The sequence below is a fragment of the Ambystoma mexicanum genome, chromosome 9 (genome assembly GCF_040938575.1).
Source record: "Ambystoma mexicanum isolate Mex_15411 chromosome 9, UKY_AmexF1_1, whole genome shotgun sequence".
NCBI classification, from domain to species: domain Eukaryota; kingdom Metazoa; phylum Chordata; class Amphibia; order Caudata; family Ambystomatidae; genus Ambystoma; species Ambystoma mexicanum.
The window spans coordinates 34,794,655-34,821,977 of NC_090931.1; the positions used below are offsets into that span (position 1 = coordinate 34,794,655).

Here is a 27,323-nt window from a genome sequence, read left to right on the forward strand (position 1 = left end):
TGTGCCCAACTATCTATCTTAAGATCAAAACACTTTTCAAAGGTGATGAGTACGTTAACAACCATTGCTTATGATATGCGCTGGTCTTTCTTATTGTGTTCTAACAATCACTCTGTCAAGGTGGCCTTAAGTAATTTTTTGATGGCCATAAACTGGGACATTACTACCTGAGAGGCGGTTCCAATCTCAAGCAGCGATTGATTTAAAAAAAGGGTAACTGTCTGATAAATTATTTATTAGATAAACTGTGTATATGAATGTCCTAATTGTGATGTTATAGCTACCGGAGGGGTGTAAACTGAATGATATGTATCAATTTGTTTTTTTGATGTTAAAACAATAACTGTACTGTCGTTGTTTGAGATTGTTTGAGTTTGTATGAGTTTGCCTGAGTTTGCATAGCCTAAATGAATTCTAAACTTTAAATTTTAAACTTTAAATGAAATGATTGTTAGGTTTTAAGAATGCTAAAATGTTTGAATTTTGTATATTGAAAAGTTGTTTTTAACAGCTAAATCAATAAAAAAAAAAATTCATCTAAGTGTGGACATGTTATCATTCATGATTTCATGTGTGGCACTTGGTAACTGTCAAGATCTGAGGTCCGCATGGATTAGTATACCTCTGTCCCCAAGTACCAGTCAGGGAGGTAGTAACAACTTGCTGACCGATTGAGGCCACAGAAGGCTGGAACAGAGAACACCGGGTCCCGGGTGGCTGCAAAGGAAAGAACTGGGTTAGGTATGCAGTGTACAAGGACTATGACTATGACTATGACAATGTACAGTATGGAAAGACAAGAGCACCTACCCGTAAGATGACCGAAGACAGCTCTATACCTAACTGTTCCCCCTGCGAGTGTTGATGGTGGAAGAAAGTAGAGGAGATGGAAGATACCTCAATAAGCACAGGGTCCACCGTGAAGTACAACTTAAGTTCAGGACAATGATAGCCAAAGGTGCTTGATTCCTGATAATGAATTCCAAATGTCAAAGTGCCAGGATACCAAAACATGAAGATAAAGCAATCCGTGTATACAAAAGCCAGAGGTAGCAGCAGTTCAAGTAGGCAGTCCAAATATCATCAAATCCAACACAGTCCAGAACCAAAAACAAAGTAAAAAATCCAGTGGTCAAGAATAGCAAGTTCAATAATACAGGAGTCGCCAAACGCCGTCAGGACAGCTGGGAAGCACTGAGCAAATTAATTGGGCTTCTTTTATTTCGTGACTTCCTGGTCACGTGATCGCTGTTCTGAGTCACGTGACTGACGCGCGACCACTTTGTGTTGTGGAGCGTCGTGCGAGCGGTCACGTGTGCGGCTGGGACTCCATCTGGACAGCAAGCGCCATGGCAGTCCTCAAGAAGAACAAGGCCAACAGCGCCATGGATGCCGCCAAGTTGGGGAGCCGACAAAGCGCCGGAGAGGCATGGCGGCAACGGGCAAGTGCGGCCCGCAGGCAAGCGCAGAGTTTGAGGGCAAGCGCAATCTCTGCCGATGCCGGGCCGGACCCCCAGCAGGACGCTTCACCATAGGAGAGGTAAGAGGATGCGTGTCAGGTTGTATGACAGAGCCCCACTTTAAGGGCCCACGTCCACATGGGCTATGAGGATAACTCCTGTGAAAACGAGATACCGGGAGCGGAGCATGAACCTCGCTAGCGGGTTCCCAGGACCTCTCCTCCGGACCGTACCCCAATCAGTCTACCGTATAGTAAAGGCGCATCCTGCAGACACGAGACCCCAGTATCCCACTAACCCCGTATTCCACAGAGGAACCCTTCATTACAGGTGACGGGGCAGGACAATACGCATGGAAGCAGAGCAAGGTTTGAGGAGAGACGTATGGAATACAGGATGGATACGCCATGCACTAGGTAGAGAGACACCATAGGTCACTGGATTGATGACTTTCGTCACTCGATAAGGGCCAACAAAACGAGGCAGTAGATTCCGGCAACCCGGTATAGGCTAGTGTCTTGTAGAGAGCCATACCCCATCTCCCACGGTGTATGCAGGGGCTACAGTACGTTTTCTATCGGCCATCTGACGCATGGAGTCTTGTGCTTCTCTAAGGTGAATTAACGTCTGATTGTGGATGTCTTTCTTGTTCCTCATACAAGTGGTAATGGCGGGCAGATGAGTGGGGGAGAGCTTCGGGAAAGGCAAGACACGAGGGTGCTGACCATACAAAGAGTAGAAGGGTGAAGTGCCAGTGGATGAATGTGGTGGATTGTTATAGGCAAACTCGGCTATGTGTAAGACCCAGTGCCAGGAATGTTCATGTTCTAAAGAGACAGCGTAGATACTGCTCCATAGTCTGATTGACCCGTTCGGTCTGCCCGTCTGTCTATGGATGATAAGATGAGGAATAGTGGGAGTCTATGCCTAGCAGTTTTGTGAGGGATCGCGAGAAACGAGAAGTAAACTGAGAACCACGATCAGAGACCACAATGGAAGGCAACCCAAAGAGACAAAACACATGGCGAAAAAACAGGTCAGCCAAGGCAGGTGCTGTGGGGATACCGGTACATGGGACAAAACGTGCCATCTTTGTGAATGAATCCACCACTACCCAAATAGTGTCGAATCCCTTCACCCTGTGCATGTCCGTAACGAAATCCATGGTGATGGTGTGCCATGGTCTAGATGGGAGTGGTAAGGGCTGCAGCAAACCTTGAGGTCGACCCTTCCGGTTCTTGCACTGTGCACACACAGAGCAAGAAGCTACATAAGATACTGTGTCCTTATGCATGGAAGGCCACCAGCACCAACGGCGGAGAAGAGCTACTGTCCGAGCCTGACCGGGGTGCCCGTTGATGACTGCATCATGGGACCAATCTAGGTCTATTGCACGTGTATCAGGCGTGGGTAGGTAAAGTTTGTTTTGTATAAACGGTAGACCGTTGTGCATAACTATATCCAAATCCCGTAATTGTTGGTAACCCATTGGCGTATCGGAGATATGAGGTCAAGAGACGGTGTGCATAAGCGTATCCCGTGTTTATTTTCCAGTAATGTCTCAGGGTAGACAGGAAGGGATACACCCCCAGGTATACAGGAAAGGGCGTCTGCTTTGCCATGCGTGGTGCCCGGACGATGCTTTATGACAAAGTCATAGGCTGAGAAAAACAGGTGCCATCGAACCGGTCGGCTGTTGGTACATTTGAACGTAGCCAGGTCCTGGAGATTCTGATGGTCTGTATACACCACAACCTGGTGTTTGGCCCCGGGTAAGTGATGTCTCCATACCTGGAAGGTGTCCTTCACCGCCATGAGCTCTTTTTCGGTGACAGTGTAATGATTCTCTGTCGGAGTGAATTTACGTGAATGGAAGGCCACCGGATGTAATAAACCAGTGGATGGACAAGATTGTGACAGTACGGCTCCTAAGGCATATGACGAGGCATCTGCCTCTAGTACATAGGGAAGTTCGGGATTGGGCTGTTGTAAGATGGGAGCAGTGGTAAACGCCGTTTTGAGAGCCACAAAGGCATCCTGCTGTAACGGCATCCAGACAAATGGGACATGAGGACTCGCGTGTTGTGCAATGGTGCAATGATGGCTGAAAATCCCGCAATGAAACATCTGTAAAAATAGGCGAAACCTAGAAAGGACTGTAATTCCTTGATGGTTTTGGGAACATGCCAATCGAGAACGGCACATACTTTGGTGGTGTTCATTGTTAGACCCCCAGGGGTGATGTGAAATCCTAGGAAGTCTACTTCCTGGGCATGGAACAGACATTTTTCGGGCTTAGCATAGAGACAGTGGGAACGAAGCAGACTAAGGACTTCCCGCACCTGTGTGATGTGTTCCTGCAGTGACTGTGAGAATACCAGAATATTGTCGAGGTATACCACGACAAATATGTCAACGTCATGGAATATCTCATTCATGAACCTTTGAAAGGTAGCATGGGCGTTGTATAATCCAAATATCATGACGGTATACTCAGAGTCCGTATCGGGTACAGAAGGCCTTTTTCCACTCATCACCCTTTCGAATGCGAATCAGATTATACGCGCCTCTTAGGTCTAATTTGGTAAAGACTGTGGCATGTGTTAAATGATCCAATAAAGGCGCGATGAGCGGAATCTGGTATCGATTCTTGACAGTGACATGATTGAGCTGACGGTAGTCTATACAAGCACGGAGATCATTTTCTCTTTTTGGTACAAAAAATATCGGACTGGCAGCTGGGGAATTGGGAAGCCCTTATGTGACCTAACCGGAGAGAGTGTTGCAAATATTCGTTCAAGATCAAGTTCTCCGACAGACAGGGAGTATATACGCCCACATGGAATTGAGGCCCCCGGGACTAAATCAATGGGGCAATCATAGGGGCAATGTGGGGGTAGATTTTCTGCAGACCCCTTGTCGAATACTTCTGCAAAATTATGATATTCGGGCGGTAAGTCGGTCGTAAGGATACCCACCTCATGTCCTGGGGTATCGACGTCCATAGCTTATGGTTCGTGTATTGACAACCGAGCCAGAGGCCCAGAGCCTGAGCAGGTGTGTTTGTTAATTCAGTGGATAATGGACAATGTTCATGACAATATAATGAATCAAAGATGATAGAGCCCCGGACCCAATTGATGACAGGATTGTGGGCTAGCAACCATGGGATGCTGATAATAAGCCCATATTGAGGGGTGGTGATCAAATCGAAAGTGATGTTTAACCTGTAGAATCATGGTTAAGGGAGGGGGTTTGTTTGATGGGGCCAGAAACCAGAGGAGAACCATCCACGGCCTGTACCGGTTCGGGGTGTCTTTTGTTTTGCAAGGGTAGATTCAGGGACGCGGCCAGGGATAATGTCTACATAGTTCCCTGTTGCACCGGAGTCAATAACAAGATGTACCTGGTGTTTGATGTTGTCAGTGGAGAACAAGAGTGCCTGTAAATGCAAAGGCCTAGCTGCTTCTGGTAGGGAAGGGGGAACGTGGGATTGTACAGACTGGCTCGGCTGTGCCCCCTGTTTTAGGACGAGCCTTCTGAAAACCTGTGGACTTCAACTTGGGCCTTCTGGGACATTCCTTAACAAAGTGACCAGTAGTCCCACAGTAGAAACAAGCATTGGCTTGTCTACGACGTTCACTTTCTGTGGGTGAGATGGGACTGCGGACACCCCCAATCTGCATGGGTTCTCTGGGTGGTTCTGTGGTTGTTGAACCTGTTGAAAACAAGGGAGTTGTTTTCCGTTCTCGGTTTTTCGTTCAGTGTGCCTGGCATCGACCTAGAGAGATAGATCTACCAACTCGGGGTACTGGGTTGGCAGTGCTGGAACCACCGCAAGGGCATCTTTCATTTGGTCATTGCGTCCCTTGTAGAACACTACTGATTTCTTTTCTTCAGGCCAAGCGGTTTCAACAGATGGCTGATTAAATCACGTTATATAATCGGTTAACAAGGTTTTCCCCTGTGTTCATTCAAGCAGTTCTAAGTCATGGGTTTGGGCTTTGTGGAGTGTATCAAAAACTTGGGTCATTTCGGCTACCAGCAGATCAAAGTGGTAAAGGACTTGACTATCACTCTCTAACAATGGGTTTGCCCAAGTGGCTGCGATACCACTAAGATGGGACAAGGTGAAGGCAGCCTGTAATGCCACTAACTCTTCACCTGACCAGACTGAACTATTGTCAATCTTGGAATTCCAACAGGCCACAGCGCTGGCCCTCTCACATGCCTCTACCCTTGCTTTGCAGTTGGTTTCTGGGATCTCCTACCCCTGCTTTTGATCTACCTTGCTGGATTTGGATCTTTAGATGGGGCCTCGTTTAGTAAAGCCAGGGTCTCTTGGTGTTGAAGGGACATGGGTCTCTAGCATCTCTAGCATCCCTTCCTCAGACGCTGCCTTGACCCGGAGATGCGTTTTCTCCTGTTGGCCCTCTGGTTACTTCTGGATTCAATCTCCCTTCCTGCCTAGTTCGTGGGTCTTCTTGGGCACTGATAAGATTGTGCCCTCTGCCTCCACAAGCATAGCACTTAGTCCTTCCGATTCATTCTGGACTTTCCTGTTGGTCCTTGGCATTATAGTGAAGCCATCTATTGGTTGAACCCAGGGAACCTTTTTCGAGAGGATTGGGTCCTCCGACGTATTCCATATCTATGACGGTAATCACCACAGCTGTGCTGCTTCGGAAAATCTTTCAGCGCCTGCGTCTATGACGTTGATACGCCGCCCTTGAGGACCTCCTCCGACGGCCGACGTCACTGGATGTTATAAGTAGGACGCACGACGCCCGTAGCCTCAGTTCCATTTTTTTCCGCGAACGTGTTCGCTTCGGGAATCTCGGCGCGCCTCGACTCTTTGGAGTTTCTGCTGTTTCTCGGTTCTTCGAACCTGTTCGTTTTGTGAAGTTTCTTCTTCGCAAAGGATGTCTACCTCGTCTTCCACCCCGCGTCCGGGATTTAAGAAGTGCGGGGACTGTGGGTCCAAGATGTCGGTTACGGACTTGCACGACGCCTGCCTCTGGTGCCTTGGGGAGGCCCATGACCCGGATGACTGTGTCGACTGCCAGTCGCTCACATCTAAAACTTTGCGGGAGCGCAAGAAGTTATCGGTAGGTAAGGTGTCTAAGCCACAGAAGTCGAGGTCTGCGGGGCTTTTGACGGACGATTCGAGAGGCGACTCTCTGCGTCGTCATCGGAAGTCCTGTGGGTCTCTGTCCCAGAGTCGGTCCCGCCACTCCTCTGCCTCTTCGAGGCACTCCCGAAGTGCCGTCATCGGTCGCCTTCCCCGTCCTCCTCCGAGGACTCCGCCCGTCGGCGGGTCGCTTACCCTACCAAGCAGACGACGCCGGAGGAATGGGCTTCCTTTGGGAAGAAAAGGTTAGCGATTCTCGAATTGCAGGGCACCGGTCCGTCCGAGGTCCTTGGCATTATAGTGAAGCCATCTATTGGTTGAACCCAGGGAACCTTTTTCTACTAAGGTGCTCCAGAAGGTCTGGATTCACCAGAACCCTGGTTTTTCAAACTGTTTCCCCAATTTGGAAAGACACTGGTCGATGGATATGTAACCCAGTCGCCGTGGACACAAAGGTTGCTCTGACTTCCATCAAACGGACTGTCCGTGGGTGAAAACTCTGGACGGATGTTGCTGTATGTGCTGCCAGAGTCTAAGATGGCCCGGATTGTCAGCTCATGCACCTTCACTGTGCGATATCCATCCTCCATGAAGTCACCCTGGGCGTACAACAACCGGGCCCTAGAGCGCCTTTAAGGAGTTTTTTTCCTCTGTCCTTTAAATGTTCCCTTGGAACTCTGGTTTGAGGACGTTTCCTTTTGTGCTCGCTTCTCAGCCTGTCGGGGCCAACGCTTTCTCCTCCTCCATTTGGACGAACCGTTCCCCCTCCTGCACATCAGGCCATTGTTGGACTTCCACCGCCTGTAAACAGACTACCTCTAGTTCAGAGGGACCTTCTTCATCAGAAAAGGGGTTGGGTATCCAGATTGGGATTGTTGTGTCCGCGCCCCTCTTCACCTCTCGGGAATGGTTGTTTTACTGTAGTTCGGTTAGTGTTGGTGTGGTACAACCATTTTGGAATTGCTTCTTGATATCCTGACCAGCATTTTGCTGGTTTCATTCCCCAACGAGGTACCCAGCTTTGGAAATACCTGCAGAATGGTTCCCTGGTGGCCAGTATTCACCTTAAGTACGTTCTGATCCTGCTGCTTAGCGGGTACAGGATGGATTCTCCTTCCGGTTACCTTCTCGCAGAAAGACCAACGATGTTACTGACAACCTTAGAGAGTCTTTGCATTTCTCTGTGGTATGGTAGCCCTGTGCCCGGTCTCATTTGGAACATTCCTGCACTCAAATTCTGGTTTGCTGCTAGTCTTCGCCCTCATCTGGAATTCCTCAGATATGGAAATTGGGTCTAAGGACCTAGACTTAACCATAGACCCCCTCATCATCTCCAGACCGGGTAGCGTCACTGTTATTTTGGTAGCAGTCTGTCTTCCTGGGTTTGGGTGTAATCCAGACCTTGAAGGCTCCATTGTTTCTGCAGCAAACTCTGGGTTTTCTCCACTTCAGCTCCCCGTAAGTTTAGTACGGTCTCCCAGATGGTATCCAATAAGAAGCGCTCAAATGCTTCCCCTGCTCGAAGGTGAAGTGGTTCTGTGGAACAATTTACTGAGAGGGCTTGGCTGTTGGCTGGGTACTGGGCCGGACTCCGTACCATCAGAATGTCATATTGGGACTTCCGTTGGCACCGATAAATTGGAGCAAAATATCCCACACCGTCTGCGGATAAGTACACTCGCAAATCTGTCTCGATCAGGGCCTTTTCATTAACAGAGATCTAATGCTCATGGGCACTTCGGTCCTCTTAGGAATTTTCCCATGGTGAACTTCGTATCAGTACATGGGCACGGGTGGTCAGTGGATGAAAAATCAACCTTGCAATTCCGGTTCCTGATGGTAGATGCTCAAATGGGTCTTCCTCGGGATGCATCTCCTCGTCTGGGTAGTAGTCTTTTGGTGGGCGATCTCTGTTTCGGTCTCTGGCCTATCCCACTTCGGACACCACCTGTGACGGAGTGGCCTGCCACAAAGAACCACGCTGACTCTAAAAGCAAGTCCATGGTGTTTATTGAAATTTATTACAAATAAGATAGCCGTATCTGTGGCAAAGATGTCTGGGCCTAGCAGGCTTGGGATCTTTTGGCGCTAGGGCCATCTCTCTCTCTGTGTCTCTCTGTGTCTCTCTCTGTGTCTCTCTCTGTGTCTCTCTCTGTGTCTCTCTCTGTGTCTCTCTCTGTGTCTCTCTGTGTCTCTCTCTGTGTCTCTCTCTGTGTCTCTCTGTGTCTCTCTCTGTGTGTCTCTCTCTCTCTCTGTCTCTCTCTCTCTCTCTCTCTGTCTCTCTCTCTCTCTGTCTCTCTCTGTCTCTGTCTCTGTCTCTCTGTCTGTGTCTGTGTCTCTCTCTGTCTCTGTCTCTCTCTCTCTGTCTGTCTGTCTGTCTGTCTGTCTCTCTCTCTCTCTCTCTGTCTCTCTCTCTGTGTCTCTCTCTCTCTCTCTCGCTGCGTCTCTCTCTCTCGCTGCGTCTCTCTCTCTCGCTGCGTCTCTCTCTCGCTGCGTCTCTCTGCGTGTGTCTCTCTTTTATACACAGATATTTAAAGCATTCTTTAAAAACCAGGAATTGTCTGTAACAATCCCAAGTTAGGATTAAATTCAAAAAGTGAACAATAAAGCAGGCAAGTAATTAATTCCTATGTTACACATGTTACAGCACGTCTGGCGATATCATTTGAGGTCAGTATAGCATTTATATAGGCACACCTTTGCAGTATTGAGCTATTTAAGGAAGGAAAGGTTAGGGTTAGATCAGAACAGACTGATTAGGAGAATCTAACTGTTCTTATAACTAAAGGGATGCAGGCAGTCTATTATCCCAGTGGTCAACATTTAAACATGTAAGGGAACACGCACTGCCAAAGCCAATAGGGTCAGAAAGAGTCATTTAGATGGCCAGGAAAGCCAAAGTCAATGGGCAAAGTCAAGGTTCTGATGCTCTTCTTGGAACTATGTTCTTAAATAGTAAGTGTTCAATAGAGAAATCACAGCAACTCAAGGAGTCACCTTCCAGATGCACAAGCTGCAAGGCCAGTGCAGGTAAGTTGAGCTCAACTTAGTGTAGGGTTAAATCGCACTCCCAAAGATGGGAAGCACCTCAATGGCAAAAGGATAAAGTACCCCAAGCTCCACAGTACCTTTATTTGTTTGTTTGCTAGGCGCTTGTACAGACAAGTGAAATACCATTTCAAAGCTCCCACAGGGCACGGGGAGGGACCAAGGGAGTTAATGCATTACAAATCATGATAATTAATAAGAGTGGTGGAGGGAGAAGGAAGGACGAACCTACTATGCCTTGTGAGTATTCAGAATGTGCAAGTGCAGGAGGGAAGAGGGCGTTAGTGCTGGGGAGTCCGGGCTCATGAGTGAACCACAGATGAAGTGCTTGGGTTAATTGAGTGCTACATTGCCAGGGGCCACATTAGGAGTAAGTGCGAACCTCGAAAGGGGGGGGGGTGTGCAAGGCAAGTGCTGAGGGTAGACTGGAGCTGAGCCGATTGGGTGTGAGATCAGGAGCCCTGGACACCAATCACAGCAACTGTGGGTTTAGCAGAGAAGAAGGGAAGGAGGAGGTAAAGAGGAAAGTCTTGAGGAGCTTCCGGAATTTAAGGAAGTCATGCTCAAGGCGCAGGGGAGGCTGTTCCATAGGACGGAGCCAGCAGAGGATCGACCACCTACCCTCTGCTTAGCAAAACGCTTTACACACAGAGTTGGTGCCAGATGAGCCTAGTGGTCTCGAGGGAGATTATTTAGGAAGATAAAGTTGAAGTTAGTGTAGTCCCCGGGTCCAGACAGCCTTGTGGATGATGCAGAGGGTTTTGAATTTAATCCGTGCAGCAAACGGGAGCCAGTGTAAACTTTTTAGGGCAGGAGAGATGCAGTCCCAGGGCTGAAGGCCAAGGTTGAGTCTCGCTGCCCTCTGCTGGATGGGTGGAAGAAGGTAGATTAAGGAGTAGGCTATTACAATACAATAGTCCAGCCTAGAGAGAACCAAGGCTCGGTTAACATTGTGTCTGGGGGAAAGTGAGAAGAGGGAGAATTCCTTTGAGAAGGAAGAGCTGAAAGTGGGACTTCTTGGCAATGTCCTGAGTGTGAGGGAGGAAGAAAAGCGAGGAGTCGAAGATGACTCCAAGGTTTCTTGCTTCAGAGAACAGGCAGGGGGAGAGCCCAAGGTGGAAGTCCAGAGTGAAGGGAAGGAGGAGGGAGCAAGGGTCCCGATGGGAAGGATCTCACTTTTACAGGCATTGAGGCAGAGATCGTTGGAGGTGCACCAAGATTGGATGGTAGATAGGCAGTCAGGGATGATGGAGGGCGCAAGAGGGTCAGCAGGAAGTTTGAAAAGAGCTGCCTCGCCTGTGTTTCGTTGGAAGAGAAGGAGGAGATGAGGCGTGCAAGCAGAGCAAGGGAAGAGGATAGAACCCTGGGGGACACCATAGGTGGAGAAGGAAGTAGGAGAGCAGGTGCCCAGGATGACTTGGGAAGAGCGGTCAGTGAGAAAGAATGTCAGCCAGTCCAGTGCTGAGATACCAATGGTATTGTGAAGCCTTTGTATGTGGATGGAATGTTTGACTGTGTCAAAGGCAGAGGAAAGATTGAGAAGGATGAGGACAGCAGGGGAGTTGGAATCCAGAGATGCAAGCAGTTCTTCACGGGTGTTCAGAAGAGCAGTTTCCGTGCCTCTGGATGCTCTGAATCCAAATTGATGGTCGTGGAGGCATCAACAAGTTTGGTGTGTAAGTTGAGTTTGGGCCATGCCAACTTCTACAGCAGCTTCTCCAGGAAGGGGGTGATGGAAATAGGGCAGTAGTTGCAGGGCAGGTAGGGTCTGCTAAAGGTTTTTTCAGAAGTGGGCGCACAAGGGGAGTGCTTAAGGGAGGAAGGGAAAGATCCAGTGTCAAGAGTGATTGCAGAAATCAGTGAGTATCCATATTGGTCCTATATGAGCAAGGAGAAACCTGTTTAGAAGAGACCTTCATGGAGTGGACAACTCCTGTAACAACTTCAGGCGTGATGGGAAAAGGAAGAGCAGGAGGAAGGATCGGGGTGAAGGGCCAAGGGAGGCAAGGGGGTGTGGGAAGGGTTTGGAGGGTGGGAGTAGTAAGGGTGTTCAGGATGTTCTGAGTTTTGGTGGTAAAGTGTGTGGTCTGTGCGTTGCAGAGTGCCTTGTAAGGAGAAGGGGAGGAGGATACTGTGGAAGGGTTGGCTAATTCCCTGCAGATCTTGAAAAGTTCAGCCGTGTTATTGGACACACTGGAAACATGTGCCTATATGTGGGCTCTTTTCTTGGCACGGATGGAGTCTGTAATGACTTCGGAGCAGGCGGCAGGCCAGTTTGTCAGAGGGTGTGCCAGAGGATTGCCACTTCCGTTCCGCCACCCTGCACTTTCGTTTCAGGGCAGCAAGTTTGGAAATGTACCAGGTGTTAGGCTGAAATTAAGTTGTTCCAGCTGGTTTCCTTCACGATGCAATGCAGTACACCCTTCTTCCTATCCCTTGGTCGTGGTGACGAAATGGAGGACGTCTGGCATGCTCCTGCAGCAGCACTCGAGAGGCAGAGGGTCTCGGCAGCAATGGATTTCCGTCAATTCAGCAGCTCTTTGTGGTTTTGTGTCTCTTTCTCAGCACCAAAGAACAAAAAGGTCTGTTTAGGATTTGCTTGATCCCTCAGTCCTGACTCTGGTGAGGGGACTCTGGGCACAGATCTCTTGCTTCTGTAGGGTCCCCTGGATGCCCACGAAGATCTGGCCGGATTCAGACTTCGGAAGACAATGCACTCACAGGTTGAGGTACCCCGGGTATTGGGCTTCTGCAACCTTGGAAAATCGCAGCAAGTCGGGTGTTGCGCCAAAATAGTTTGTCTCAAGGCTAGTTGGTCCCACCAGCCTAAGGGAGGTAGTCGTCCTTTACGGGTGTTCACTGTCGATTTGAAAATGGTGTCAGCACAACTGCAGGGCTTCCCCGGGCACTTCGCAGTCCAGGAGGGTGCTGCTGGCGTCTTCTGCTTTGAATGTTGTCCTCCAGTGGTCTATTTATTCTATGCAAGTTCCCATTCATTCACAGCCCTAAGCTGTCGATCACACATCAGTGTGGCTGTCCTACCGGACAGCCAGCTGGCCAATAGGAATTGGTGTGCTGGACCCATAAAGTAAAGGTAAGTAAGACAGGGGTCCTCTTACTATTCTTGGGAACATTAGTTCACTGAAGAAAATGTAGTTTAACATTAAGAGAAGTCCAAGTGACTTCTCAGTGGCACTGCACAAAAGGTGCTGTGTGTCACAATGCAAAAGCAGATGCCTATGGAGTTTACCAGACTCCATAAAACAGTAGGGAACATAGAAAATCATAGTCGGGAAAACACATGAGTGAGAAAAAAAGTCCCACTCACCCAGGAGATAAAAATTAAAAAGCCCTCCGTCCAGCAAAAGAGCTGGGGGTCTCGAAGGTTAAAGGGAATTGGCACAAATGAAAATTCTTCCCACCTCTAAGGGATAATGACATCCATATATTTCTATCTAATCTATGTATGGCATACTGTGAGATGGGACATCCTAGTGAAGGTAACAGAATCACCCATACATGTCCTTATGAGAAGACTGTGGGACGAGTAGGGATCGAGTAATGAAGATTACTAGGACTGCAAAGAACAGTATGCGTACTAGTAGTTTGGAAAATGTGGCCAATGCCTGGAGATTCAAAACGGCAATGGAAAAATCAAGATGGAGGAATGGCAAATTAATTCCCAATGCCGATCGGGATGCGACAAGAAAGAAGACTGTCTTGCCGAGTCGCGGCGAACCTGGAGACGCCGTCAGGAGCAAGAGAACCAGAGAAGGAGGCGGATGCGGAGCTGAGGCTCGGGGCGGACGACACATCAGCCCGAGCCGATTGCAGGAGGCAGACAGAACCGGTGGATGCGAAGGATGACAAAGCCGCCAAAGAAAGCCAGTGAGCCCCCGCCGAAGGGGTGGGAAGCCGGGGCGCTTTTTCCGATCTGCCGCATATCGGAATGAGTACCAAATGGAAGCTGGGGAAGCTCGAACAGGGATATAGGAACTCTGCTACTGTGTGTGAAGGTCCAAGACCTGTGTGGAAAAAGACACTGAGCGCCATTGTATGATTTTGGAAAAGCAAGTTGCAGCTAAAGCTAATATACTTGGGAACGTGGATAGAAGTACATATTATAATTTGGACAGGCCAGGCAAAGAATTGTACCGGGCATGGAATGTAGAGGGTCTGGAACTCGCACCCAATTTTGAGCTGTGCAAACTGAAGATATTGAAACTACAATTCAGGGGAAGGGGAAATTCTCTGAAAATTCTGAACTGTGAGTGCGAGTCCTGGAATGAGAATATACCAGGAAGGAAATGATTATGATTTATGAAGAAAAATAAAGGGGAGACGTATACTCCTTTTTAAAAGTAGAATACATTTGTAATTGTAATCCATGGTAAGGGTAAAACCCCTGAAGGTCTTGACATTTTTGTTGTATGGAATTTGTACAAAGTCCTGGCAGGAGAGTATACCAGGTGAAGAGTGGAAACTATTGGTGTACTGTATAAATTCAATAGAACTGAGAACGTGATGGGAATCGGGAGGAGAAAGCCTCTCCTGAAGTGGATGGAACTTCAATTCATTTAGTTGCAACTTTTAGAACTTTACTAAGTCGGAAGTGCCATAGTAAGTGGCTGTTAGGCTGTGACCGGACTGCTTTCAAGTGTGCTCCACTGCCTTCCATCCGTGTTTGAGAGAGGAGTGGCCGTCTGCAAGAGGAAGATTTCTTGCTGCTGTAACCTTCCAACAAGGACTACGTTACCCAAGTAAAGGAGTATTCTTTGGACTATACTACCTACAGTATTACCGTGGTTCGCAGTTTAAGTTGTGGATTGTCCTAAGTACTGATCGGGTCTGTTCTTTTACTGCAGCTTCCTACTTGGCGCCCCCCCCCCCCTCCCTGTCAGGCTCTGTCCCCGCCTCGCGGTCCATAACTAGTGAGGCGCGCGCGTGCGCATCGGAAGTGCCATGGTAAGTGGCTGTAAGGCTGTTTGGTGTGGTGGCGGGGGCGTAAGTTGCTGTTTAGCTGCATCTTGTTTTGAATCTAATTATGGTTGCTCTGCCTACTATTTATATTCACTTGACTAACCTGCTCTGTGGAAACGTAATTGTTGAAATTTTCCTCAGACTTGGCAACTTTGCTAACCTGTGATTTTAGACTCGAGAGTGTGTATAACTAGCGAGTCCGCGTGGTGTGCCCAGGTACCATGGTTAATGGATTTAGAAGTGGTAGGAAACTCACAGGGGTGCTAAGTCCAATTGCAGTAACCATGGAACTGGTAAATGAAAGATCCCTTAATGAGGATCTAGCGAATCAAAGCGCCGCACTTGACAAAGTTGTTCACTTTGAATGTAGTGCACATAGTTTTGTCAATGTGCCCCTGTTACAGAGTACAAAAGAGGAAGGCGAGGTAATGTTGGATGCTACTAAGATTGAACAGCATAATGGAAGGGCGTCCATTACTCTTGCATCCTCACCTATTAAATATAATGTCAAAAAGGTAAATGATTTCACTATGCCAGCTAGTCTGAATTAAACAGATGTAGAAATCGAGCTGAACACTGAGGAATTTACTAAAAGCACTATGGGTGGTTTGAATGATTGTTCTATCCTCGGTCCCAATATAGAAGATGAAGTTGGTAAGAGAATGAGATTTTCTTTGGGGCCCTCCACACCAGTCTCTAAAAGAGCAATTGGAAGAGAGGATGTCCACATGTTTAGTCTACCGGTTCAATATAACCGTAGTTTCCATTCCTTCTCAGGAGAAATGGCTGAGGATGTGGTATGCAATGATAAAAACCAAAAAGGATATATAAATGAAAAGAAGCTGTTGGATAATTCTACCCATCCTCTAATAACTAATAATCCCTTTACGAATCCTATTGAACAGATTGACCTATTTGCACAGCAGATAGGTATCCGCCCCAAAGTAGAAGTGTGAGAAGATGCAAGGCAGGATGAGGAGTTGGATCAACATGCCCGGGATGCTCCAGGGTTTGGTGTGGATTTTCCAGTTATGACTTGGATTCTAGACTTGCTCGATAAGGGCCATGAAAGAACCCATTGTGAATTAACTGATTTAAGAGCGAATGTGTCTGAACTGCTATGTAAAATCAACAAGGTAGAGAGACTTCTATTTACTTGTGAAGCTGTGTCTACCCTAATAGTGGGCAATAAAATGTGAGTATCCCTTAAGGACAGCTCCACACAAACCCCTGGAGATGAAAGAATGGTAAATGTGGAAATGAAATCATTTTCTGAAATGGCGGCTGTACCCATGGGCAAGCATTCGAACCCTGACATGAAATTTAATAATTTTGCTTTGGAATCAATGGGAGCACTGGGCAGTGCTATTCAACAGATAAAAATAGACATTGAGGCAGTCAAGAAATCCATCTTGGGTGAAAGTAATAATGGGACTGCGAGCCCACATTCACAGAAGCAGGAATTGATGCCCGAGAGAGAAGAATCTGATGGCCCCTCAGTGCTTTTGGATTTGATTGATCTCTCTGATAACAAAAAGGAAGAGATGTGTGGAGGCTTGACTGATTCTGACCTTGAGTGTGAAAAGCAGACTGCGGTGCTAACAAGGAGAGAAAGAAGAACCATAGCTCGTGTACAGAAAAGGGAGGCGAAGAATAACAAGTCCAGAAATGCGAGAAAAAAAATTAAACACGAAATTTAAAAATATCTCTGAGGTGTACCTACAAACCCACGAAACGCAGTGGCACAGAACCAGGATGAGGAGAGTGGTATTGATCTCCACCAACGAGATGAGGAGTCGAAGGTTCATTTGGACCTCATCTCAGAGGGCTGTGAGAAAGTTCCCCCGCCTCCAGAAAAATGTACACAAAAGACTAAACACCTGAATGTAGGACCTTGTCATGTTGGGATGAGTCTTGGTAATGAATGTAATCTCCAGCCTCAAAAAAAGGGACAGTATGTACCTGTTGGTATTGGTACTTGTGTGTTCAAACTGCATTATCTCAATTCTATCCAGTAAATAATTTTAAAAAAACTGAAAAAAAAATAAAAAAACTTTTGAAGAACATTAACCCATGTAGCAATAGTATTGGCAGGAGTGTGCCAATGGATGAGCCTGGGATGATAGGATTTGTTGGTGTAGATAACCTGTGGATGGAGAAGAGGTCGAATCTCCTTAGGTAGGGATTAGACCGATGGACAAGTCAAAGAAGCAACCCTCCGGTGATACGAGTAGTCCTAATCCTACACTAAATGGGAATGAGGAAGAAGTAGAACAAGAAGTTTACAAAGAAGAATATAAACTAGAATCGGGTGCAAATAGTTACCTGCGAGGAAAAACTGGTCCCAGGAATGCCGGTTATTATGGGATGGGAAAGTAATGTACAAATGAAAGGTGGAATTAGCTTGAATCGAACATTTATGTTGAAATGGTGAAAATCTTCCAAGCGATTTCCCCCATTAAGAACCCTCCGTTCTGATGATCTTGATTGGATACGGCTTGCTAACAATTATAACCACTGTATGTTATGTGGCTTCCAGTCTATGATAATCATGAAGATTTTTTGGGAACAGAGAGAGTACTTTATTGCACTTGGTCTCGTCCCATCTGTTCTCATGAATGTAAAAGATGCAGAGGAATTCTTGGAAACTCCTCCTGTAACTGAAAGTAAAAAAGAAGCGACTCTACAAACTGTGCCAAAGCTCAACATTAGTGCAGATACGCTGAAGCAATTGCTAGCATTAGTGGTTGCATTGAATGGGGTTACACCAGGTCTAAGTGGAACACCATGTCCACCCGTGAAGGCTAACAAAAATGCATTAGCGTAGCAAGGGTCCTTTTAGAGTCGCATCATGGAATTGTTGTGGCTTGGCAAATTTCTTTCGGTGGTTTGGGAAAAAAGATCTAGGGAAATGTCCTGAAATTATTCTTCTCCAAGAGATGATGCATATGTCTTCCTTCAATATTGCTGGATATAGTTGCTACTCGATGGATGCTACTAGAGGGCTAAAGGGTAGGCCCTCCGGTGGTCTAGCGATACTTGTAAGCAATAGATGTAAACCTGAGGCTATTCTATTGTATAAAGATGCAAGTGTAATGGTAGTACACAAGATCTAATTCTGGTACTCGTATGTATATATTGGAACAAGGTTCTAACTACTTGGGACCAAATAGTTAACATACTAGATGGAACTTTGGAAGACTTATTTGTAAGTACGAAACATGTTGGGGTTATAATAGGCGGGGATTTGAACTCTTCTTGCTATAAGAGCAAGTGCACAAAAGTGCGTACGGAAAAGAAGGTACCCTTGACTATAAAAAATTGTAACGCTCACCTGGTATCCACGGGGACGTCACTCAGCCTGTTCTGACTGCTTACGACCTCAAACCCTTCCCTGGAAGCTATTCAACTGCTGGAGACTGGGCCTGAAACACAGGATTGGTAGAGTTTAACTCCCTATTGTCTCTGTGTGCTTGAACCCCTTCTTCCCCGGGGTCCAACCCTCCCCTTTGATCCACAGCTCACCTCGTTTTCTTGGATAGTGTGCTCTCCGTCCTGCTTTCACAGCGCAGGGGCGCGTTGATTGATGCGGGCTTGTTGCTGCCTAGTTACTTCACTGGCAAGAGTCCGACAGGTAAGTTATAATGAGTCTTTTGAACAGTTCTCTAACTTCGTTCCTTTCCTTCCTTAGATGATGGCCGGCGTCCGGGGATGGTGGCGTGCTGCTGAGATGAGTAGCGCTGAAGATGAGTGAGAGCGCGATGCACCCCTTTCGTATTTCTTTTTCTGTGTCTTTTAGGTGCCGCAACGTTTTCAGCGTGGATGCCGGTTATGAAGAACAAATGCGGTGAGTAAGCGCGGTATGCGGCGCCTCTAGATGTTTCCATGCTAACCTGGAGTCTTTTGCCTCTTGCAGATGGATGAGAAGTTCCAGAGACAGAGTTCCCCCAGAGCGGCTGGGATTCAGGTAAGCGTTTGAAGCTCGAACAGTATTTAAAGATGAGCAAAGATTTGCAGAATGCTTACTAATGCCTTTTTTCTGTTCTTTTCCCTTTTCCTTAGGAAGCGGCATGCTGGGATGGGAATGACCCCGCCGAAGATGCCCGCAGAACAGAAGGAGCGATGAATGATGGGCAGAAGCGCTGCAAGGTAAGGCTGTTCCTAACGGTGTTCTTGTTCTTGCAGGAGCTGAGCGCATAAGAAAGATGCAGGCTTACTGGAGACCGATCCGAACACGGTGAGAAAACGCAAAGCATGTTTCTCAGCCTGGACGTGGCTTAAATAGTCTCTGGGTATCCCAGGTGTCTCTGGGCTGAACCACACCCAAAAGATTAGACTGCACTTGCAGTTCTGGGAACCGAAATATGTGGGGGCATCCATCTTATCCCCATCAATGCGCTACAAGTCCAATCCCCAATGTTATCCTATGGGAGGGAGTGAGTCTGGTGCCACAAGCGCCAAGTCTGACTCCAAGTGGGTCTTTGGAGGGAAGGAGAGGCCCTTGAGGGCCATGTAGGTGATCGTGGCCTGGCTCCAGCCTGACCTCTTGGAGGGCTGGGGACATGAGGGGCAGGAATCATGACAAAAATGGACAAAAGTGGGTGAGATACTTTTTGGGATGGGACATGCAATTGTTGGACCCTGAACAAAGTTTATACTTGTCTACTTGGAGGCAGGGTGACCTTAGTTCCTATATAGATCACTTTTGTATATCCACTTTTCTTTGTAATATTTGTGAACCTATGCAAATTTTAAACTTTGGGTATGGAGACCATTCAGCCATCTCCATTAGTATAAATATCAGCAATTGGAGCCTCAACGCTGAGGCAATGCTTAGACTGATAGAGATTGACAGGCCGGGTCTGTCAATAAGATGGAACAGGCATATCTCTAAGAGACTGATTAACAAAATCAAGGAGGATCCGCTCTTTGTATCCATCAGTTGGAATTCTTTGTATGTGAACACAGGAATCGAAGCGAAGTTAAGCAACACCATTCAGGCGTATGTGTTGGAAATTGCTCAGGATAATGAGCCGATTCCAACTTCAAAGGAGCACAAACAAGCATTCGACCTAAGTATTCACAACCTAAAAATCATAACAAATTGTAATGTGAGGAAAGTAATGAGATTGAATCTAGGCCATGATGCATATTGTGCTGAAAAGAAGCGAATTATACTAGCACACAAGAATCAGGTTAAGAAACTTAGGCATGCTACTGCCGTCAAGGACAACCAACGCATGATGCATAACATCTTGGCTCATGACATAAGAAATATATTAGACTCTAATCAGACCTCTGAATGCTCCTGATACCGCCAACAAGCCATCTATTTCAGCTACCACTTGGGTTCAATACATTACTAAGAAATTTGAATTGCCTAAATTATTTTATATTGAATCTACTATGGAGTATTCGGAGTTCATTTTGGAGCATTGTCCGTGGTCTGTAGAGATGAGAGAAAAAATGGGCGGAACCCTCTTTTTTGTAAAGGGGGCCTGACTCTTGAGGGTGGGTACAATGGAAGAGAAGAAAATGGAGTCAAAGGCTACCCTAACCCAAAACGTGACAGGGGGTCACAACAATTGCAGCGAAGCTAGGTAGTTGCTAGCTTGAAAAGACAAACCCCTTAAAAAGGAAGAGTGCATCAAGAAAAAGGTTTATTAACACTAACACAATAGACATATTTTCAAAAACGAGACATATTTTCAAAAGAGTGCCATTGCACTGAGAGTGTGCATCATTGAGCACATAAATATCTGCGTTTTCGTGGGTTAGTAGGCAGAGTGAAGAATTAATACATGTATTGCTTGGAATCACAAAACGATCGTATGGAACAAATGTATGTGGGGGAATAGTATCAATTTACTTATCTTTGTAACAAATGTTCTCAAAGTATTAGCTCAACAAATTGCAGCTCTTAATGGTTTGGATTTCTGATTTTGTTATACTGTTAGATCTGGTTTTAAACTAAAATATTTTTGTTATGTAAATTTGTGTATGAATTAGTAAGTATTTTAAAAAGAGAAATGAAATTTTGTATAGTCTTCTAAATGAATGTGTAAATTGTAAAGTTTCTATAATGAATCAAATACAATTTAAAAAAAAAAAGAACTTTACTTTGAAATGCTGGAGAATAGCGACAGGTGGCATCTCAAGACACTTTGCCCTTTTCACATTATTTTGGGTTGAGTGTGTGAGGGTCAGGTCAGGGTTTTGGACACGGGACAGATAACTTATTTTACTTTGGACATTCTTACAGTAACCTTAGTTCATTTTGTTGAGGCTGGGAAACCCCTCTTAGAGCCTGGGGAAGATAGGACTTCATTCAACCCACTTTCCTTTTTTTTGTTTATAAAATAAAAGGCTATACCAACCGAAATAATTTCTGTGTCTGACTCCTCACACCACCTTAACCAAGATGTCCCTGAAGGGGGACGTTGGTAGTGCAGGGATCAGTAACCCCTGTCTGTATTTTACTTCCTGGGCTTCACAGGTTTTCCCTGAGTTGTTGGCTACCTGACTCCATAGGGAACTTCTGACTTGTCCTGTCCCGCTTAGTAGTCTCAGGGAATAGGGAATGGTGCCCTATTTTCGCCCTGCATCACGCTCACTCCTTTCACACCCTCTCGTACCTGACCCTTTGCTATACCGGCCTCTTAAGTTCTCTTCTCACCACGTCACTGTCCCTCCAACCTCTCACTCCACCTTTAATCTTACTACTTTTCCTACTCCTGTTGTTCTGCTCGTACCTCCAACTACTCCTCTACCTTCGTTATTGTCTCTTCCCTCACTTCCTACTATCCCTCTAGTTATAATCTTTCACTCTACATCAATAGCTACTCCTATAATCCCACTCACTGTCACAGTTCCCACTCTCCCTCTACTACTTTTCCTATTCCGCTACTACCACTATCCCTTTACTAACTCTACTACTCCAAGACACTCAGGGATATGGTGCCCTGCTCACCCCCTTGGGAGTCCCTTTTACGACCCTCAGGGACACTCTGGGATACGGTGCCCACTACTGACTGCCACGCTACTTAATTCCTTGACTCGCTACTCTCACGGCCTTCTATCTTTATTCCCAACTACTACCTCTGCTTCTCCTGCTCTACCTCTACTACTCGCACTCTCCCCTTTCTCACACAAACACTCCACAGAATCCCTCCTTCACAATAGCCTCTGCACTTCAATCGCTCTCGCCTCCTCCGGTCTCATGGACACCCTCCATCACCTCCTGTCCTCACTCAACTAGCCCACAATTGCACACACCACCTTAAATACCTCACTGCCACCCAGTATTGCATACTCGCCCTGTCCATTCACTTACCTGGTTCTAGGGGGTATGACCGGGGAAGGCCATGAGAGGGCTTAAAAGGGCTGCGAAGTATCGCCCCTTTACCAACATGGACCATGCTTCGGTCCGGGGATGTTGCGCTGCTCAAGCTCTGAAGGGGCATTTTAAAATAATTGCATCCCTGATGGCATAGTGGAGGAAAAGGCCTTGTGGGGGCCTTTGTTTATTAAAAATAATCACTGGTGGTTAAGTGGAGGCTTGTCCGGTATCTGCTCCACCTGACACTGTCAGATGAAGCCTTGCTTTTTTGACGGCCGGTGCTATGCGTGCTCAGGCACCACTTTATTTTCTGAAATCCATTTCCACATCTTCCTGCGTTAGACAGCTGGCGTTCTTCGTTTCTTTTGTAGACTGCTGCTCCGCTGGCTTCCTCGCAGCTGCACTGCTGCTTCACCTGCCTGGATGCCAACAAACCCTGCAGTTAAGGAGGGATAGGGAGGGAACGTGCCTGCACTCGGGCACCTGTGTTGGGCTGGTGTGAGTAGACCCCACCTCCTCAACTTGACAGGGCACAATGCTGGCTCAGTCACATTAGTTTGTCTCTCACTGGGAAGAGTATGATGGACCCAGTAAGGAGTCTCGCTCTCTTGGTCACTTTCTCTCCCCGGGTCTCCCGCTCTTCCCATTACCTCTGTGGTCTTGGGACTGCGTCACTGGGTTGGTAGTCTGTCTCATAGACTCTTCTCTCAGGGTCAGGGCGGTATTTTCGATATTCTTACTCTCCTTTAACATCCTCTGTGGTGTCACTTTGGGATTGGCTTCTCCGCCTGGGGGACATTACCCAATACTCTCAGCTTGTCCTATCAGGACATCTCTTCTCAGTGGCCTGGGCTCGCTTGCTCTTCTTCGCAGGGCCTTCTCTTTGGTGCAGCTCAGGCACTATTAAGCGGAAGCCTTCTTTGCTCATAAGAAGCTGTCGCCTTCTCAGCTTTGCTCGTTCCGCTGTCACCGCAGCTTTCAACTTCCTGGGATTCTCTCTCCCCGGAGTCTCCTTCTTCAATGCTTCAGAAGTTGCGGTGGGGCTTCCCCTGCGTAATGTCACAGTCCTTCTGTTTTAGACTGGTGCTCATTATTATTCCATTGGTTTTCTTTGTCATAGCACCAGACAGGTACTTTTACTCAAAGGGTACATCACAGTAGCAAATGTATGTTTATTCCCATCTTCTCCCAACAGGATTTATTATGTTGGCTTGTTGCATGAGTTGTGCGGGGAGTTCCTCATCGGAACAGGAATCCTTGTCCCCATGGAGGGTTTGGGGGGGGGGGGGGGTCTCTTCCAGTGAGGTCCTGTTTGCCTCTAGCCTTAGGGGAGGGTATCAAGTAGCAGGCTCACCTATTTAGCATCACATGGAAAGGTTCCCCCTGGGGAGAAGTGATGAAATCCCACAATTCGTCACACTGCCTACAGTAGTGATTCCATATTCCCTTGGTTTTCCTCGTTTGAGTGTGATGCTTTTTGTTTGCCTAGTACAATACTAGTGCCGCGGACTGGAACTCCTTTTTGTTTTTGTTTTTTTTTAATTCATTTTTTAAATTTATTTTTTTAGTGACATGGACCGAATGAAGTACATACCAGAGCTGGCCTATCGTGGGCTGTGGCTGCTCTGCTCCCCTGTACATGGGGAAGTGGACCAGGTAAGCGCCCCTCATCTTTACCAAATTACCCACTTTTGTTTCAGAGGTGGGCTTTCCTAACTGAAACATAGTACATTATTCTCCTACTTACAATGAGTTTTGCTTTAAGAGCTTTATATTTATTATTCTCCTCCTACCTATGAGTTTTGCTTTAAGAGCTTTATTTATTCATTTGTTTAGCGCACTAAACCCAGGGACATCAAGGCGCTGGTTACAGTGTTGATAGTAGACAAGCTTAAAGGCAAAGAGAAAAAAACAGTCGATCAGAAGTTAAGCGGAGAAAAGTAATGTCTTGAGGTGTTTTCGGAAGGACCAGTAAGATTGCTCAGATCTCAAAGATAAGGGTAGGGAGTTCCAGTTCTTGGCAGCGATGACCGGGAAGCTGTGTACCTCCGACTGCATTCTCCTGAATCTTGGAATGGTGAGTTGATGAGAGTAGGTGGAGCAGGGTAAGCCTGGACATTTGAGTTTTGGAAACATTTTGAGAGAGCTATCTCTCTGTGCTGAATTTGAAAGACGCTTGTGAGTAATGGTTAGGGTCTTGAAAACAATGCATTCACGTGTGGGTAGTCAATTTCGCACTTCTAGCTGCTGAGATGTGCTCTGGTTTGTTCAGTGCCACCCTGAGGGAGTTTTTTTAATGGTTTGAAGTTTGACGTTGCTGGCAGAGGTCCCTGCAAATAATACGTTGCAGTAGTCCAGTCTTGTAAGGCCAGATGGTAAGTCCGCTTTCAATTGTAATTGTTTATTTATATAGCGCTTCTACACAAATGGAATGCTTCTAAGCGCTTCAAGGCGGGAAGGGAGCAAGGGAATACAGTAATCATTTTTAGGCCTTGAAGTTTCCAAATGATCGGATATAAAAACTAGCGCACTAGGCCTGACAGCTTTTCTTTTAGTGCAAGTACATGAAGTGTTAGTCGCTAAAATGCTGGTAGGGGAGACAAAAAAGGGGCTTGGGGGAACAGGACAGACAAGCTTACTTGTCCTAGTACCTTCAGTTCATGCATGCACACGGACGGGATGCGAGGAAGGGGGGGGAGAGTGGAGGGGATAAGTGCGCCCCAGTCAGTGGGGCCCTGGCTTAAGTACAGAGAGGTTGCGCACTCTTGGAGTGAGAGTGCAGGAATGATGAATGTAGTGCAGCCGCCCGGAGGCAAGTGCAAGGGACTGGCGTGGGGAGCCTGGGACATGTAAGGCTCTGGAGGTGAACCAGGCAACCCGTCAGCAGAACTGTGCTGAGTTAGGGAGGAGAAGGAGGAAGAAGGCTGAAGAGGGGAAGGGGAAGATGAGGGGGGGAGGGGAAGAGGTGGAGAGGAAGAGGGAGGTCTTGGAGTTTCCAGAGCTTAAGGTGCTCAAGACTGAGAGGCTGGAAGGCTGTTTTAGAGGAAGGCACCTGCAGAGGATAAAGATCTACCCCAAATCTCTGTTTGGAGAAACCACTTGTCCTCCAACTCTCTGTGGGTGAGCCGAGGGCTCTAGAGGGGGAGTATTTAGGAAGAGTGTGTTGTAGATAGTGTGGGCCTGGCCCCAGAAAACATGGATTATGCTGAGGGCCTGAACCTGATCCTAGCAGCCACAGGGAGCCAGTGGAGGGATTTCAGCACCGGAGAGATGTGGTCCCTGGCCTTGAGGCCACGGATAAGACTTGCGGTTCTGTTGTGGATCAGTTTTAGAGCTCAGAGAGTAGAATTGGGGAGATTGAGGAAGAGGCCATTGCAATAGTCCAGCCTAGAGAGAACCAGGGCTCGTGAGATGGTGAGCCTCTGAGGGAAAGTGAGAAAAGGTAGAGTGCCTCTGAGGAGGTGCAGCAGGTAGTGGGATGTTTTGGAGATGTCTGAGATGTGAGAGGAGGAAAGAGTGGAGTTGAAGATGACTCCCAGATTTTTTGCCTCGTTAGTAGGTGTGGGCGCGAGGCCAGCTAGAGTGAAAGTTGAAAAGCGGGAGCAGGGGTCCCAATGAGGACAATCTCTCTTACTGGCATTCAGGCAGAGGTCGTTGGCAGCACACCCAGACTGAATTGCAGACAGACCGTCAAGGATGAGCGAGGAGGAGGCTGAGGGGAGCTTGAAAGAGGGCTCTGTGTCATCTGCATAACACTGGAAGTTGGAGGTAAAGGAAGAAATCCTGTGGGCCAAGACGGCCATGTGTAGGTATTGTAGAACCAGGGGGATAGGTTAGATCCCTGGGGGACACCACAAGAAAGGAGTGATAGAGGAGAGAAAGGACTTTAGTTCCACCTGGGAAGGACGGTCAGAGAAATAGGAGGCGAGCCACGCCAGGGCCTTGTCCGTGATGCCCAGGCTATCCCGTAGACGGGAGATCAGGATGTTGTGGTTTACTGTATCGAAAGCAGAAGAGAGGTTGGGGAGAATGAGGGCAGAAGGAGGGTTAGAGTCGAGATTTGAGAGCAGGTCTACACGGGTGTTCAGAAGAGTAGTTTACGCGCCCCTGGATGCTCTAAAGCCAGTGTTGGAGATCGGGTGATAGTGTGCTGGAATAGATAGGTCGGCGGAGGGTTTTTTGAGCAGAGGGTGTACAAGTGTGTTTGAGAGGGGTGGGGAAAATTCCAGTGGCGAAGGAGAGGTTACAGAAATCCGCCAAGGCTGGAGTGAGCATGTCAATATTATCCTTCATGGTTATGGATGGGTGGAGATCCACCTGTTTGGAAGAGGATTTCATTGACCGGACTTGTCTAGACACCTCATCTGGAGTGACGGGGGAGAGGAAGGAGAGAAGAGGAGGGTGGTTTGGGCCGGCCGAGAGGAGGGGGGGGGGGCAAGAGATGTTGCGGAACAGAGGGACAACAGGATGTCTTGTGTTTTGGTGATGAAGTGAGTAGCCAGGGCCAAGCAAAGGACCTGGGTGGGTGTAGTAGAGGATGCGGCTGGAATGGGGTTGGCCAGTTCCTTGCAGACTTGAAAAAGTTTGGCTGTGTTGTTAGATGCTGCTGAGGTGCAAGCTTGAATATAGACTCTTTTCTTGGAGCGGATTAAGAGTCTATATTGCCTTTGAAGAAGGCAGCAGGCCAGTTTGTTAGAGGGTGCACCTGAAGATCCCCATTACCGTTCTGCTGCTCTGCACTTGTGTTTAAGGGCAGCCAGATCGAAGTCCTACCAATAGTTGCACTTTTTGTCAGGCTTCAGTCAGACCCTCATGACAGGGGCAAGGATGTCAAGAGTTTTGGAGATGAAACAGTGAAAATTAGAGAGGGCTGTGTCAGGGTAGGTGTCCGCCACAGGAGTAGAGGAAGGAGAATAGGTGGGTGCAAAGGCCGCACTGACACACTTTTCATGGGTCGGATGACCTTGAAGGTAGGAGGTGGTGCAGAGTGTGTCAGTGCTAAAGGAGACGAGGGCTTTAGGTGAGAAAAGAGGAGAGCATGATCGGTCCAGGAGAGTGGGGTGGTGAGGAGTAGAGAGCGGGATGTCTGTGGAGATGAAAGGCATCCAAGGTATGGCCAGCGGTGTGCATTGGACCGGAAGGTAGAATGGAAGGAGAAAGGGAGTAACCTTAATTACGGAAAGGTCTTGAAGAGTCAAGGGTGTCAAGATGGATGTTAAGATCCCCCAGCAGCAGGAGTTGGGAAGAGGAGAGGAGGGAAGAGGCCAGATCAGCCCATTCTGAGAGGAAGAGGGTGGATTGGCCCGGTGGCCGATAGAAGGTGGCCAGAGTAAGAGGTTAGGAAAGGCCTGCAAGCCTTAATTTA

General features: G+C 47.4%; 1 protein-coding gene across 1 annotated transcript in view; it reads left to right on the forward strand.

Moving 5' to 3' along the window:
• The window catches only part of NCAPD3 (non-SMC condensin II complex subunit D3), a 579,984-nt gene that overhangs the window by 125,798 nt on the left and 426,863 nt on the right, over positions 1–27,323 (forward strand). The window contains exon 7 of the mRNA XM_069614114.1: positions 23,527–23,614. Within this exon, the coding sequence (XP_069470215.1) occupies positions 23,527–23,614 (88 nt within the window). The remainder of the gene's footprint in view (positions 1–23,526; positions 23,615–27,323) is intronic.